This window comes from Pinus tabuliformis, chromosome Q (assembly GCF_031772625.1).
Source record: "Pinus tabuliformis cultivar Carrire ecotype Pingquan chromosome Q, CPIR1, whole genome shotgun sequence".
In the NCBI taxonomy this organism is placed as follows: domain Eukaryota; kingdom Viridiplantae; phylum Streptophyta; class Pinopsida; order Pinales; family Pinaceae; genus Pinus; species Pinus tabuliformis.
In genome coordinates this window covers 1,104,588,293-1,104,601,784 of record NC_142296.1, presented here as the reverse complement: position 1 = coordinate 1,104,601,784, position 13,492 = coordinate 1,104,588,293, and the positions used below count along the sequence as shown (strand labels likewise).

General features: G+C 41.8%; 3 protein-coding genes across 3 annotated transcripts; 1 reads left to right on the top strand and 2 right to left on the bottom strand.

Moving 5' to 3' along the window:
- Positions 1-304: 304 nt before the first annotated feature.
- Positions 305-1,103, bottom strand: LOC149223360 (uncharacterized). The gene is made up of 3 exons (XM_089387884.1): positions 744-1,103; positions 497-666; positions 305-388 (listed from the first exon to the last, which is right to left on the bottom strand). Exons 1-3 carry the CDS (start codon positions 811-813, stop codon positions 305-307), a joined length of 324 nt encoding a protein of 107 aa, XP_089244010.1. The 5' UTR covers positions 814-1,103.
- Positions 1,009-5,621, top strand: LOC149223359 (uncharacterized). The gene is made up of 4 exons (XM_089387883.1): positions 1,009-1,070; positions 1,280-2,582; positions 2,703-3,066; positions 4,063-5,621. Exons 1-4 carry the CDS (start codon positions 1,009-1,011, stop codon positions 5,619-5,621), a joined length of 3,288 nt encoding a protein of 1,095 aa, XP_089244009.1.
- Positions 5,622-6,598: 977 nt separating this feature from the next.
- Positions 6,599-7,367, bottom strand: LOC149223358 (uncharacterized). Its single transcript, XM_089383271.1, has 3 exons — positions 7,243-7,367; positions 6,996-7,165; positions 6,599-6,887 (listed from the first exon to the last, which is right to left on the bottom strand). Exons 1-3 carry the CDS (start codon positions 7,310-7,312, stop codon positions 6,804-6,806), a joined length of 324 nt encoding a protein of 107 aa, XP_089239397.1. The 5' UTR covers positions 7,313-7,367; the 3' UTR covers positions 6,599-6,803.
- Between the last annotated feature and the right edge of the window lie 6,125 nt (positions 7,368-13,492).

The following is a 13,492-nucleotide window of genomic DNA, read 5'->3' as shown; positions in this document are numbered from 1 at the left end:
CGACTATTAAAAGAGGTAACAGTTCAAGACCCATTGATTCCATTAATATAACATTTCATAAGTCTTTATAAACAACAGTTCGACAAATAACAACAGAGTCATATATCAAATCCGGCACCGCCGTAACAGTATAAAGTCCAAAACCTTGTTGCATGGAGGTCATATAATGATACAAAGGAACGAAACCCTGAGATTGTAAATGCCAGCAAAGGGGCACGGCTAACCCTACAAAATCTAACCAACAGAAACCTATGGCAAATTCCACATTGTATAACCTATAGAAACGCTGGAATAGGAGTAGACCCTACCCGGTCACAAAGGGTACTAGGGTTGGAGAAAGTTGAAGACTGCAAGTTTGAAACCCTCGCGAGCAGAGCTCCCAACCAACCTGCACAGAACAACGATATGAGTTAGTGCGTTTCTATAACCAGAACAAATATCAGAGTGAGAGAAGTAAAGACAGCAAGGTGCGAGAAGAAGAGAATAGCGGACCTACCCAAGGGTCGACGGAGACTGCCGAGCCATAAACCAGTTCCACAAGCTGAAAGGCACAAAAACCCTGTAAGCATCGACAACAGGTGACAGAGGATGATAAAACATAGCACGAGAGTTTACCTCGAGGCCAGGTTGCGTTCGGAGGAGTGATAGTCTCGTGGTTGTGAACACCTGCACAGAACTGGAGCTCAGAAATCGAAAACCAAAAGGATTACTTCGCCAAATTCATGAAAATATAAAACCCTTACCACAGACTTCCGAACCAGACCATTGAAGACAGCAGCTACAGTGAAGGATTCGCATCTCAAACAGGGCCATAGTCAGTGACAGAGCGAAGGATACGGTGGGTTAGCGCACAGAGAGCATCGCCATAACAACGCGGAGCAGGTAACAGTAGAAAGACAGAGTGTAAATGAGCCGAGGATAACCCTTAAGGGTTTAACATAGGCGGGAAGCCTTTTCAACGGGAGGAACCGGTGACCATACCCAATAACCGGCAGATAGGTGTTGTAAATGCGCCTCGGTATTGGGGGCAGATATTTGTCCGCGCCCAAGTGTGACCACGTGGGACTGAGGTGAGTCACGTGGCTGTGACCACGTCACCAGGGCTGGGCCATCATAAGTGGTATCAGAGCTAGTTTCTTGAGTTAGAACCAATGGAACAGTGAGAAGGTGAAGGTGAAGGAAGAGGAAGAGGAAGAGGAAGAGGAAGAGGAAGGGGAAGAGTAGTCCGGAGGGTAGTAGATGATGGACTTCGAGAGGAGATTCGAGTTTTGCGTGAAAGATTGGCAGTGGTGGAAGCTGGGGGAAGAAGAAACCCAGCAGATGACAGTGATGAAGAAGAAGTTGAACCAGAGGAGGAATTAGAGGGGGTGACACCAAAATTTAGATTGTTGAAGTTGGTCTTGCTGTCAAGTCATAAGCCAAAACATGAGTTGTCGACTTATGACGGAAGTCTGTCCGCAGACGTGTTGTTGGATTGGTTAAGTGAAGTCAACAAGTATTTTGAATTTGAGGAAACCAGCGAAGATAAGCAGGTGAAGTTCGCCGCCACCAAGCTGAAAGGACATGCGTCCTTGTGGTGGGACAGCATTCAGGCGGAACGGAGGAGGCTTAACAAACAGCCTATAAAGAAATGGTCTAGAATGGAGGCCAAACTGAAAGAGAAATTCTTACCACAGGATTATCAGATTATGCTGTACAGGCAGGTACAGAACTTGAAGCAGAGGGGAATGACTGTGAAAGAATTTACAGAAGAGTTCTACAAGTTAAATTTGCGAGCAGGATATGTGGAGGACACCCCGGAGAAAACAGCCAGATTTGTGAATGGCTTAAGGGGGGAAATCTTAGATGAAATTGGTATCCTTTCACCCCGGACAATGGAAGAAGCCTATCAGTTTGCACTGAAGGCAGAAGAAAAGATTAACCAGAAGCAGAATGCCAGGAGAGGAGGTGGAACTGGCAGGGGAAAGGGTAAAGTGTTTGGAAGAGGCCGAGGTACAGGCCCCAGTGAAGAAAGCAGCAGTTCTAAAACTGCTGGAGCGACAGAAAAAGACAATAGCACGAGAGGAGGACGACCACCTCAGCGAGGGCGAGGAAATGGTCGGGGCAGAGGAGCTGTCCAGTGCTATCGCTGCCACAAATGGGGGCACAAGTCTTATGAATGTCCTGAAGCTGAACCAGCAGGCGGAAGAGGGACTTATGTTGTTCAGACTGAGGATGCTGAGGCAACACCTCAGGAAGCAGAAAATGCACCAGAGACAGGTGAAGCTTTGGTGTTGAACAAAGTGCTGTTGAAACCAGCAAAGGAGGTTGCAGAACCAGATCAGCGTAAAGCTTTATTCCGCACTGTCTGCAAGTCGCGGGGCAAGTGCTGTAAATTGATTATTGATAGTGGGAGTACAGACAACCTTGTGGCGGTGGAGATGGTAGAAAAGTTGGGATTGAAGAAATTAAAGCACCCTACACCCTACAAAGTGTCATGGCTGCAGAAAGGACATCAGCTGTTAGTCGACGAACAATGTGAAGTAGAATTTCAGATTGGTAAGTACAAGGATAAGATCCTTTGTGATGTCATGCCAATGGATGTCTGTCACTTACTGTTGGGACGACCTTGGCAGTTCGATAGAGGTGCAGTTCATGACGGGAAAAAGAATTGCTACAAGTTTGTTAAAGATGGGATAAAGCACACGCTTGTACCCATCAAGGAGGAAAATACAGCAGAAGCCAGTGGAGTGAAGGCATTGCTGTTGGGAGGAAAGGAGTTCGTGAAACAGATTGGGGACAGCGAAATCAATTTTGCTGTCATAAGGAGACCAAAGGCAGTAGTATTACACACACAGCTATCAGATTTGCCAGAGGAAGTTCAGCAGTTACTGCAAGAATTTGGGGACATAGTGGTGGATGATCTTCCAAATGAGTTACCACCAAGGAGGGGCATTAGTCATTGTATTGACTTTATACCAGGTGCAAGCTTACCAAATAAGGCTGCTTACCGTATGAGTCCCAAGGATCATGAGGAAATTAGGAAGCAGGTTCAGGAGCTACTTGATAAAGGGTTGATTCGAGAGAGTATGAGCCCTTGTGCAGTACCGACTGTTTTGGCTCCAAAGAAGGGAGGAGAATGGCGAATGTGCACAGACTCCAGAGCCATAAACAAAATTACTGTCAGGTACAGGTTTCCCTTACCGAGGATGGACGATATGATGGATTGTTTGAGTGGGGCAGCCTATTTCTCAAAAATTGACTTGAAGAGTGGATATCACTAGATTCGAATACGAGAAGGCGATGAGTGGAAGACAGCTTTCAAGACAAACGAAGGCTTATATGAGTGGCTGGTGATGCCATTTGGATTGAGTAACGCTCCCAGCACATTCATGCGTTTGATGAATGAGGTATTGAAAGAGTTTAATGGGAAATTCGTGATAGTTTACCTGGATGATATTTTGATTTTTAGCAGGACTAAAGAGGATCATTTCAGGCATTTACAGAGTGTGTTGAGGAAGCTGCAGCAAAACAAGCTGCTGATTAATCTGAAAAAGTGTACTTTTTTTCAGCGAGAACTAGTGTATTTGGGGTTTGTTATTGCAGAGAATGAACTAAAAATGGATCTGGAAAAGGTGGCAGCTATAGTTAGCTGGCCGTCACCAAGGAGTTTATTTGAAGTCCGGAGTTTCCATGGACTAGCCAGTTTTTACAGGAAATTTATCAGAAATTTCAGCGAGATTTGCGCACCTATGTTGGACACGATCAAGAAGGCAAATCAGCCTTTTCACTGGACTGAAGCGGCAGAAAATAGTTTTCAAACTTTGAAGAAGAAGATTACTGAAAGACCAATATTGAGACTGCCAGATTTCAACAAACTTTTCCAAGTTCGTTGTGATGCCAGTGGGACAGCCATTGGAGCAGTCCTCAGTCAAGAGGACAGACCGGTCGCTTTCTTCAGTGAAAAGCTAAATGAGAGCAGGCAGAAGTACTCAACCTACGACAAAGAATTTTATGCAATCATACAAGCGTTGAAGCATTGGCGGCATTATCTACTGGGAGATGAGTTTGTTTTGTTTACAGATAATTCTGCCTTGCAGTATATTATGCAACAGCATAAATTGAACCACAAACATGCAGCTTGGGTGGAGTATCTGCAGAATTTTACATTCGTATTAAAGCACATTAGTGGCCAAGCGAATAAGGTGGCAGATGCACTGAGCAGAAGAACCTTGCTTCTGCAGGAAAGCACAATGCAAGTTTTGGGTTTTGAGCATTTGAAGGAGCTGTATCAAACTGATACCGAATTTGGGGAGGCATATGAAGCCTGTCAAAACCCTTTGTTAAGGAATGATAGCATGTGGCTAGATTATAATTTGCAGGAAGGACTGCTGTTTAAAGGAGGACAACTGTGCATACCCAACTGTTCCATGCGGGAAAATATAATACAGGAGAAGCACAGTGGAGGACTGGCTGGACACTTTGGTATCGACAAGACGGTTGCTCAAGTACAACACTTTTATTTTTGGCCGAAATTGCAGCGAGATGTGCAGAGGTACGTGAGCAGATGCAGAGTTTGTCAACTAGCAAAGGGTCATAGTCAAAACACTGGTCTATACTCACCATTACCGATTCCGAGTCGACCATGGGATTCAGTGAGCATGGACTTCGTTTTGGGTCTACCAAAGACACAGCGGGGCTTCGATTCAGTCATGGTTGTAGTTGACCGATTCTCAAAAATGGCACATTTTGTACCTTGCAGGAAAACCAGCGACGCTACCTACATTGCACACCTATTCTTTACTGAAGTCGTTCGGTTACATGGACTCCCGAAATCCATCGTCTCTGATCGGGATGTAAAGTTTACAGGTCACTTTTGGAGAACTCCGTGGAAAAAGTTAAATACACAATTGCAGTTCAGCTCTGCTTATCATCCGCAGACTGATGGTCAGACGGAAGTCGTAAACAGAAGCCTAGGGAACTTACTTCGCAGTTTGACAGGAGGAAATTCCCGGACATGGGACCGTGTACTTGCTCAAGCAGAGTTCGCGTACAACGATTCACCTAACCGCAGCACCGGTTACAGTCCGTTCCAGATTTTGTACGGTATGCATCCGCGAGGAGTGCATGAGTTACGGGATTTGGGGAAACTCGAGAAACAGAGTGCTGATGGGGAAGAATTCGCTCAAGCAATGAGCAATTTACACGAACAAGTCAAGCTGAAATTACAGGACAGCAGTCTGAAATACAAGCAGCGAGCTGACACAAAGCGTCGGGAAGTTCAGTTTAACGTTGGGGATGAAGTCCTTGCATATTTACGTAAGGAGAGGTTTCCGAAGCGAGAGTATAACAAGCTAAAATTTAAGAAGATCGGCCCTTGCAAAATCATCCGCAAATTTTCTGCGAACGCTTACGAAATACAGTTGCCACCCGAGATTGGAATTTCTCCCATTTTTAACGTGGCAGATCTGTTTCCCTATGTAGCCAACTCAGAGAACGATACAGCCACTACAGTGCCACAGAAAGATAGCTATGAGGAAGGTTCTTGGACAAAACAATTACCAAAGGCACCACCCCTTGAAATCGAAGGAATTCTGGATACACAGGTAGCTAGACGCACGCGCAGGAAGGAGTATCTGTGATATTTGGTCAAGTGGCGGAACCGTCCAATAGAGGACAGTTCTTGGCTCGACGCAGCGCAGATAACTAAAGCAGGCTATTCTGTTGACGACCTCATGGAACGGAGCCATGACTTTTTGCCACCCCGGGAGCCTGATGCAGGAGCATCCAGCTCCGAGGAGACAGAAGATCGATGACTGGCTCGCGAAGAAACAGGACACGACTTCAAGAGTGGTTGGACAGGTCATCAAAAGAAAAACTGGTTGTTGTCTTTTGTTAATCATTGTTCATTTCTTTTCTTTTATTTATTTTCAGAACAAGTTAAGTTACTGGTTGTTAGCTTAGGTAACCAACAACTGTTTAGTTAATTTATTGTTTAAAGAAACAGGTAACAGTTATAGAATTTAGTTTCTAGACGGTTATATTCAGTGTAGCTAAAAATGAAAAAGACGAATGTAAGAGGGACTTTTTTTTGGTTCACCTCAGAACGAGTTAAGAAGAGATAGCAAGACAGTATTCAAGCAGTATTAAAACACCCTCTGTAACTGAAGCATTGTTTCCTTTTTCTGAATATAAACTACTGTTCATTACTTTTCCATATTGTACATCTGAGTATTACAAAGCATTTGTTATTTTGAAAACGAATTGAGATAGAATGAAGTTCACATACTGTAACTAGAAATACTGAAGCATTACAGGCATCAAGCCAAAACCATAAGTTATGTTATCAGAACTAACACACAGCAAGGTAGCGTAAGGCGGCCAAACAGCATATGCATACAAGTATTGCGAGGATAAAGGAATGACACAGGCATCGTAGCAAGCCAAGTTGCGGCCATAACCGAACAGAACCCGCAAGCAAACGCAAAGAGTCACACGGCCATTTGCAAATCAAATACAACGACTATTAAAAGAGGTAACAGTTCAAGACCCACTGATTCCATTAATATAACATTTCATAAGTCTTTATAAACAACAGTTCGACAAATAACAACAGAGTCATATATCAAATCCGGCACCGCCGTAACAGTATAAAGTCCAAAACCTTGTTGCATGGAGGTCATATAATGATACAAAGGAACGAAACCCTGAGATTGTAAATGCCAGCAAAGGGGCACGGCTAACCCTACAAAATCTAACCAACAGAAACCTATGGCAAATTCCACATTGTATAACCTATAGAAACGCTGGAATAGGAGTAGACCCTACCCGGTCACAAAGGGTACCAGGGTTGGAGAAAGTTGAAGACTGCAAGTTTGAAACCCTCGCGAGCAGAGCTCCCAACCAACCTGCACAGAACAACGATATGAGTTAGTGCGTTTCTATAACCAGAACAAATATCAGAGTGAGAGAAGTAAAGACAGCAAGGTGCGAGAAGAAGAGAATAGCGGACCTACCCAAGGGTCGACGGAGACTGCCGAGCCATAAACCAGTTCCACAAGCTGAAAGGCACAAAAACCCTGTAAGCATCGACAACAGGTGACAGAGGATGATAAAACATAGCACGAGAGTTTACCTCGAGGCCAGGTTGCGTTCGGAGGAGTGATAGTCTCGTGGTTGTGAACACCTGCACAGAAATGGAGCTCAGAAATCGAAAACCAAAAGGATTACTTCGCCAAATTCATGAAAATATAAAACCCTTACCACAGACTTCCGAACCAGACCATTGAAGACAGCAGCTACAGTGAAGGATTCGCATCTCAAACAGGGCCATAGTCAGTGACAGAGCGAAGGATACGGTGGGTTAGCGCACAGAGAGCATCGCCATAACAATGCGGAGCAGGTAACAGTAGAAAGACAGAGTGTAAATGAGCCGAGGATAACCCTTAAGGGTTTAACATAGGCGGGAAGCCTTTTCAACGGGAGGAACCGGTGACCATACCCAATAACCGGCAGATAGGTGTTGTAAATGCGCCTCGGTATTGGGGGCAGATATTTGTCTGCGCCCAAGTGTGACCACGTGGGACTGAGGTGAGTCACGTGGCTGTGACCACGTCACCAGGGCTGGGCCATCAGTTATTCTCTCATCCATACCATCTGCTTCACTAGTTTCTTCCTATTCTTGTCCACTGTAGTGAACTCCTTCCTCTGTAATCACACTGTCATACTCTGAATTTCTCAGCAAATACTCCAGCAATTCAAGTTCCCTGTGACACTTCAAAAGTACTTCATCATCACTTATAATTCCTGCATTTATACTTATATTATCAATTTGAAAATTACAGAGTTCAAAACTCTCAATTGTTACTTCAAATATCAGATCTTCAGACTGAATCTCATCTCCTTCTTTCACAAGAAATTGTTCTTGTCTTGTAACACCTTCAAACATCAATGTTTTACTAAAGCCTTTCTACTATTCCAAGTCCTCTACATGACTCATAAATATTTCGATGGTCTTCTCTTCAGCCTCTACAAGCCCTCCACTTGGTTGCTTGATATCCTTCTCTACTTCTTCTTGATTTTGGCTGTCATCATGAGTCAAAATTCCTATGCTTCCAGTCCTTGCAATATGCTAAAAAGTAAAACTTTTCCTCAACTGTGTACAGGCATTTACATGAGACCTTTCTATCTCATCTTCTTTCATAACAGAATTTAGATTATGCCTGTCTTCTTCCTCCTTCTTTATGATAATATCAGCAAATTGACTTTCTTCACATGTTTCACCTGAAAACATATCCAAATTATCAGATTTAAAATCATGTGACCCTTCAGTCTCACTTGAAGTTTTAGTCTTCAAGTCTTCATCTTTATCTTCACCCAGAACTTCACCCTGCTCTGGTTCACAAATGGAAACTTCCATTTCCAACTTAGCCTCTCTTAGTTCTTCCACCAGGCTCTTCACCTGCCTTTGTCGTAGCCTTCTCTGTAAATTATGCCACCTCTGTTATGTACCTAGGGGGGATAATATGGGGTACCAAGGGAGGTACCCAAGGTAATAATGTAATAATGGGATGGGCCATAGTAATAAATAAGGTGGTTAACCCATGTCATGTAAGGGACCACAAGTAATTAATAATAATGTAATGGGACCATGGTATTAGTTGATGGTATGAGGAAACCATCGTAATGATGCATGGTATTGTATGTATGAGGCCTATATAAAGGCTAGAGACTCCACATGGAGGATATGAAGAGGAAGTGAAGTATTCTTGTATGAACAGGCATATGGCTTGTGGAGTGTTCTCCTTCATCCGGACTCCGATTCAACTGATTTTTTTTTTGAATTTGGGTATTTTTTCACAAGGAATACAGATATGCAATTAGATTCTACAGATCTAGCACTAAAACGTACAGATCTGATCTGCAACTCGCCGCCCCAGAAACCCTGCAAAAATGAAAAAAAAAAATTCTCCACGGTTTGCCCAAGAAAGTGCTCTGATACCACTTGTTGTGGATCTAACCCAGAAACATTATAGATCTGATATGAAATAGCTCTGATACCACTTGTTGTAGTTCTAACCCAGAATATTATAGATCTGATATAAAAGTATAAGATAATGCAAATAAACCCAGAAATAATATGAAATGATACTTTATTGATCAAAACCCTTATGGTAGGGCAACACCATACATTCACTCCTTAAGGAAGGAGAACACTCCACAAGCCATATGCCTATTCATACAAGAATACTTCACTTCCTCTTCATATCCTCCATGTGGAGTCTCTAGCCTTTATATAGGCCTCATACATACAATACCATGCATCATTACCATGGTTTCCTCATACCATCAACTAATACCATGGTCCCATTACATTATTATTAATTACTTGTGGTCCCTTACATGACATGGGTTAACCACCTTATTTATTACTATGGCCCATCCCATTATTACATTATTACCTTGGGTACCTCCCTTGGTACCCCATATTGACTCCGTCCCTTTAGGGTGCGTTAGCACACTCGACTAATAAGGACCGGAGGCGCTCGACCATAGGGAGAGGACCCTTTAGGGGGCTCGACTGATAAGGACCCTTTAGGGTGCGTTAGCACACTCGACTAATAAGGAGAGGGGGCTCGACTGTTAAGGAGAGGAGAGGACTGTACCTAGGGGGGATAATATGGGGTACCAAGGGAGGTACCCAAGGTAATAATGTAATAATGGGATGGGCCATAGTAATGAATAAGGTGGTTAACCCATGTCATGTAAGGGACCACAAGTAATTAATAATAATGTAATGGGACCATGGTATTAGTTGATGGTATGAGGAAACCGTGGTAATGATGCATGGTATTGTATGTATGAGGCCTATATAAAGGCTAGAGACTCCACATGGAGGATATGAAGAGGAAGAGAAGTATTCTTGTATGAACAGGCATATGGCTTGTGGAGTGTTCTCCTTCCTTAAGGAGTGAATGTATGGTGTTGCCCTACCTTAAGGGTTTGATCAATAAAGAATCATTTCTATCTATTTCTATCTTGTTATTTCTTGGGTTATGTTCTATTCTCATATATCTTTTGGATTAGATCTACAACAACCTCACTGGCTTTTTCTTCAAGACCCAACCTAGTCGTTGGCTTTCCTCAAGTATCATCATTAATACATTGAGTTTTTCTTTCATCTTAGCAATTTCTTTGTCAATTTCCTCTTGGCTCATTCTCTTTCCATTTGCCTTGGCATCCTCCTTCTTCACCTTTCTTCTACTGTGGTCTTCCTCAGAACCTTTGTTATCTCTGTTATGACTATCAGTAGTCATCTTCTTCTCTATCTTCATGAGTTTCTCACTCACTTACTATGAGCTGCATTAAAGCCTCTGCAACAACAAGTCCTCTCTGTTGCCACTTACCTCACCAATATTTCCTCGGTACTTGGTCTTTTGGCAAACACTTGGTTCCCTATTCTCTGGAACCTCTTTGAGCACTTCTCTCTACTCCTTCTAGGCTTCAACTCATCTGCACCTTTTAAGAACACAATTGTCCTCTTGTACTTCAATCACAAATGAAATACTAGTTTCTGACCACCTCTTCTTCCACTCAGAAACTCTTACCAGTTTTCTTCATCCCTTAGCAATTCAACCCACATCCTTTGTGGAATTTCCTTTGTGAGCTGCAACAATACCTCTGCAGTAACAAGTCTCCTTCTTGATACATATGCTTCACTAAGATTCTCTCCTTTGAGCTCAATCTTTTAACATTTCTCTAGTTCTTTCCTCTGGAACCAATTGAGCACTCCTTACTCTAGGTTGCTACAATCTTCTCACCTTCTTATGTTGTCACTTGTGTATCAATGTTATTCAAACCAAAGATCATTCTCAAGCTTACTGCTGCCAAAGTCCTATGGCCACCTTAAAATGCTTCTGCTTAGCTTCCTTTTGAGAACACTCTTATCCTCTCTGTCTAACCTTCAGTTGGATTCTTCAAGTTCACTGCAACTTTTTTATCTAGTCTTTCATTCACTTTATTATTTAGAACATATCAGCTTTCCTTGTCTATTTGCTTCTACAAATATTTACTCCATCTTAAACCTGCAAAAATCAAACCAGAGTTAAATAAAACAATACTTGCATGGCTTCACAAAAAGTGTCCATCCAGTCTTCACATTTGAGTGAACCTCCACTTTCCTCAAGAAAACAAACATCACAATGCTTTCGTTATGCTTCTGCAATCTCTTCTTAAGAATATCACTTACTGTCATCTTATGCTATGTCTTCTACTTATCAGATTAAAATACGTGATCTCCTCCTTCTTTTGCAATCACACTTGTATTCTGCACAATTTTTCTTTAATTAAAAAGAGCTTTAACTAGCTCTGATACCACTTGACGCATGAAAATCTTGATTTACCCATAGTAGGCATACAGAATGCATATATCTGTTTACCCTAGGAATTTCAGACTCTCTGCCGAGTCCATCTTCATTACTTAATGGTTTAAGGCCCCATTTATAAATTTCAAGTGGAATGATTTCTTAACTAATCCATAGTCTACCCTTAATCCATCCTTTCCATCAAGGCTCTATACTCTCCTTTCATTAAACTTTTAATCAATCCTTAAGCCCACACATATATAACCAACCCCACTCTATAACTATGGTTATTCACGGACTTACCCATAAACCTCCTATTGCGTTTTATTTCTATTATAATGTTTACATAATAGAAATTTACCACAACGCATGTAACCCACACCTTTTCCGCATTTCCTCTGCCTTTGCACATTACCCAATGCTTTCCTTTATCGCAATCGTAATCGCGGGGTTTCAAAAGGACTCTTCAGCATATGCATTCAGAACTCCCGATCTGCAGGATGCGATCATGCTTTCCATAAATCTTATCGCTCAATCTCCACCATCGATCTTACCTTTAATCCAACGGTCGATATCCTTTCCGATCAATGGAGTTTCTCAGTGATTCTGTGTCGTAGATCAAAACCCATTTGATCTGACAGTCTGTAATAATATTGCATCGGAAAATTGCACAATGTTTAGCTGCCTCACAGAGCCGATATGAATTATAAGTCCTCAGGCTATAAAAGTTCGGGTTCGTTCAGAGATTATCATCCGATCATCTTTATGGCCAATATCCATTGGATAATGAAAACCAACAAATCCTATGGTTTATGGCCCCCCAACTAGCACGTGGGTTAACTACAGGTTTAATGCCGTAGTGGACTATGATGTAAGCACTTGGATTTATGATCGATGGTTAGTAACAATTATGGGCCTTCAACCACGATTAAGGCACCCGTACACTCTCTACCCCCATTGCAGTTAATGATCATCGTCGATCTACCAGATCTGCAATCTGACTATCTAGATCGATTCTTGCCTTTCCCCTTCAGCAAATACTTAGATTCAATCTTCGTTGTTCTTTTCTTGGTTCCATTCAACGCGACTTAATCCTAGCCACTTGTCTTGAACAAATCTCGTCCGTTGATCTTCTAGATCTAATGACTCCTATGCATCGACACTTCACTTCTTCACTCTCCTCTTTACTTTGGTTTTTTACGTCGTTTCTTCAATATTTTCTGTGGTTTTGGATTACTTCAGGGTTTCTATTCCTTCCGCTGTTCTACTATGCAACTCCCTCCTGAGCTTAACTCCACCAGTTCTTAACACATCCACTCCAAAATCTTGACTATGATCCTTCGAATGGATTCAAGCAATCCATTAGGATTATTCATATCATTCTTATTTCTCTATATCTTGTCAAACTCTACCTGCAACCTCGGTTAAATAGAATACTCAAGTTCACACACAAATTATAATTGAATTACTCCACACACATACGCAACTCAGAATTGAGTTGTTTGTATTAAAAAACAAGTATTTACATAAGAGTCTCTCTTTCTCTTTGGCCTGATCTTCTAATGTTAGTGGCCTCTGTTTCACAAACTGCCCGTAGGCTTATAGACAAACCATGTTTCCTAACTCTCTAACTACTGACTGACTAACTTGCTCTCGCCTTTTAGGCTTACCTTTATACAAAAAGGTTCTGTTGAACTAATTCTAGTTCAAATCCTTAATTTGCTGAACAAACTCCTGAAAATCTTCTAAATCCACTTTTAACTCCTACTTATCTCTAATAATCCTCTCTAGTTCCTCGAATCATGAGACCTATAAGAGTTACAATTGATTTCCAACTCTCTCATCATCATTAATTACTCATGTTCTCCTACACTTGAGACCATTTACAAATATCCTTATAGTTATCTAATTAATTCCTACTTTAACCACTCAAAACATTAATAATTACATATATAGGAATCCAACTTCCTTGAAAATACAAGACCCCCTATGTCTATTAAAATACAATGATAGTTTCGAGTCAATGCTCTTGCATCATTATCCTACTTGTTATTTTAAATGTAAAACTAACTTATTGGTGTAATATACAATTTTATTTGCAATATTTATAATTGAAACAATTTTCAAATGGTTTTTGTAGTTTTCAGTGT

What these genes read in the sequence shown, in the direction of transcription:
- LOC149223360 (XM_089387884.1), bottom strand. Translation starts at nt 813, where the DNA reads ATGGCCCTGTTTGAGATGCGAATCCTTCACTGTAGCTGCTGTCTTCAA. An exon ending in GTCTGGTTCGGAAGTCTGTG is followed by an intron (nt 667 to 743) that starts GTAAGGGTTTTA and finishes AGTTCTGTGCAG; the next exon opens with GTGTTCACAACCACGAGACT. An exon ending in CAGTCTCCGTCGACCCTTGG is followed by an intron (nt 389 to 496) that starts GTAGGTCCGCTA and finishes TGTTCTGTGCAG; the next exon opens with GTTGGTTGGGAGCTCTGCTC.
- LOC149223359 (XM_089387883.1), top strand. Translation starts at nt 1,009, where the DNA reads ATGCGCCTCGGTATTGGGGGCAGATATTTGTCCGCGCCCAAGTGTGAC. An exon ending in GTGATGTCATGCCAATGGAT is followed by an intron (nt 2,583 to 2,702) that starts GTCTGTCACTTA and finishes GTACCCATCAAG; the next exon opens with GAGGAAAATACAGCAGAAGC. An exon ending in TAAAGGGTTGATTCGAGAGA is followed by an intron (nt 3,067 to 4,062) that starts GTATGAGCCCTT and finishes TTTTGTTTACAG; the next exon opens with ATAATTCTGCCTTGCAGTAT.
- LOC149223358 (XM_089383271.1), bottom strand. Translation starts at nt 7,312, where the DNA reads ATGGCCCTGTTTGAGATGCGAATCCTTCACTGTAGCTGCTGTCTTCAA. An exon ending in GTCTGGTTCGGAAGTCTGTG is followed by an intron (nt 7,166 to 7,242) that starts GTAAGGGTTTTA and finishes ATTTCTGTGCAG; the next exon opens with GTGTTCACAACCACGAGACT. An exon ending in CAGTCTCCGTCGACCCTTGG is followed by an intron (nt 6,888 to 6,995) that starts GTAGGTCCGCTA and finishes TGTTCTGTGCAG; the next exon opens with GTTGGTTGGGAGCTCTGCTC.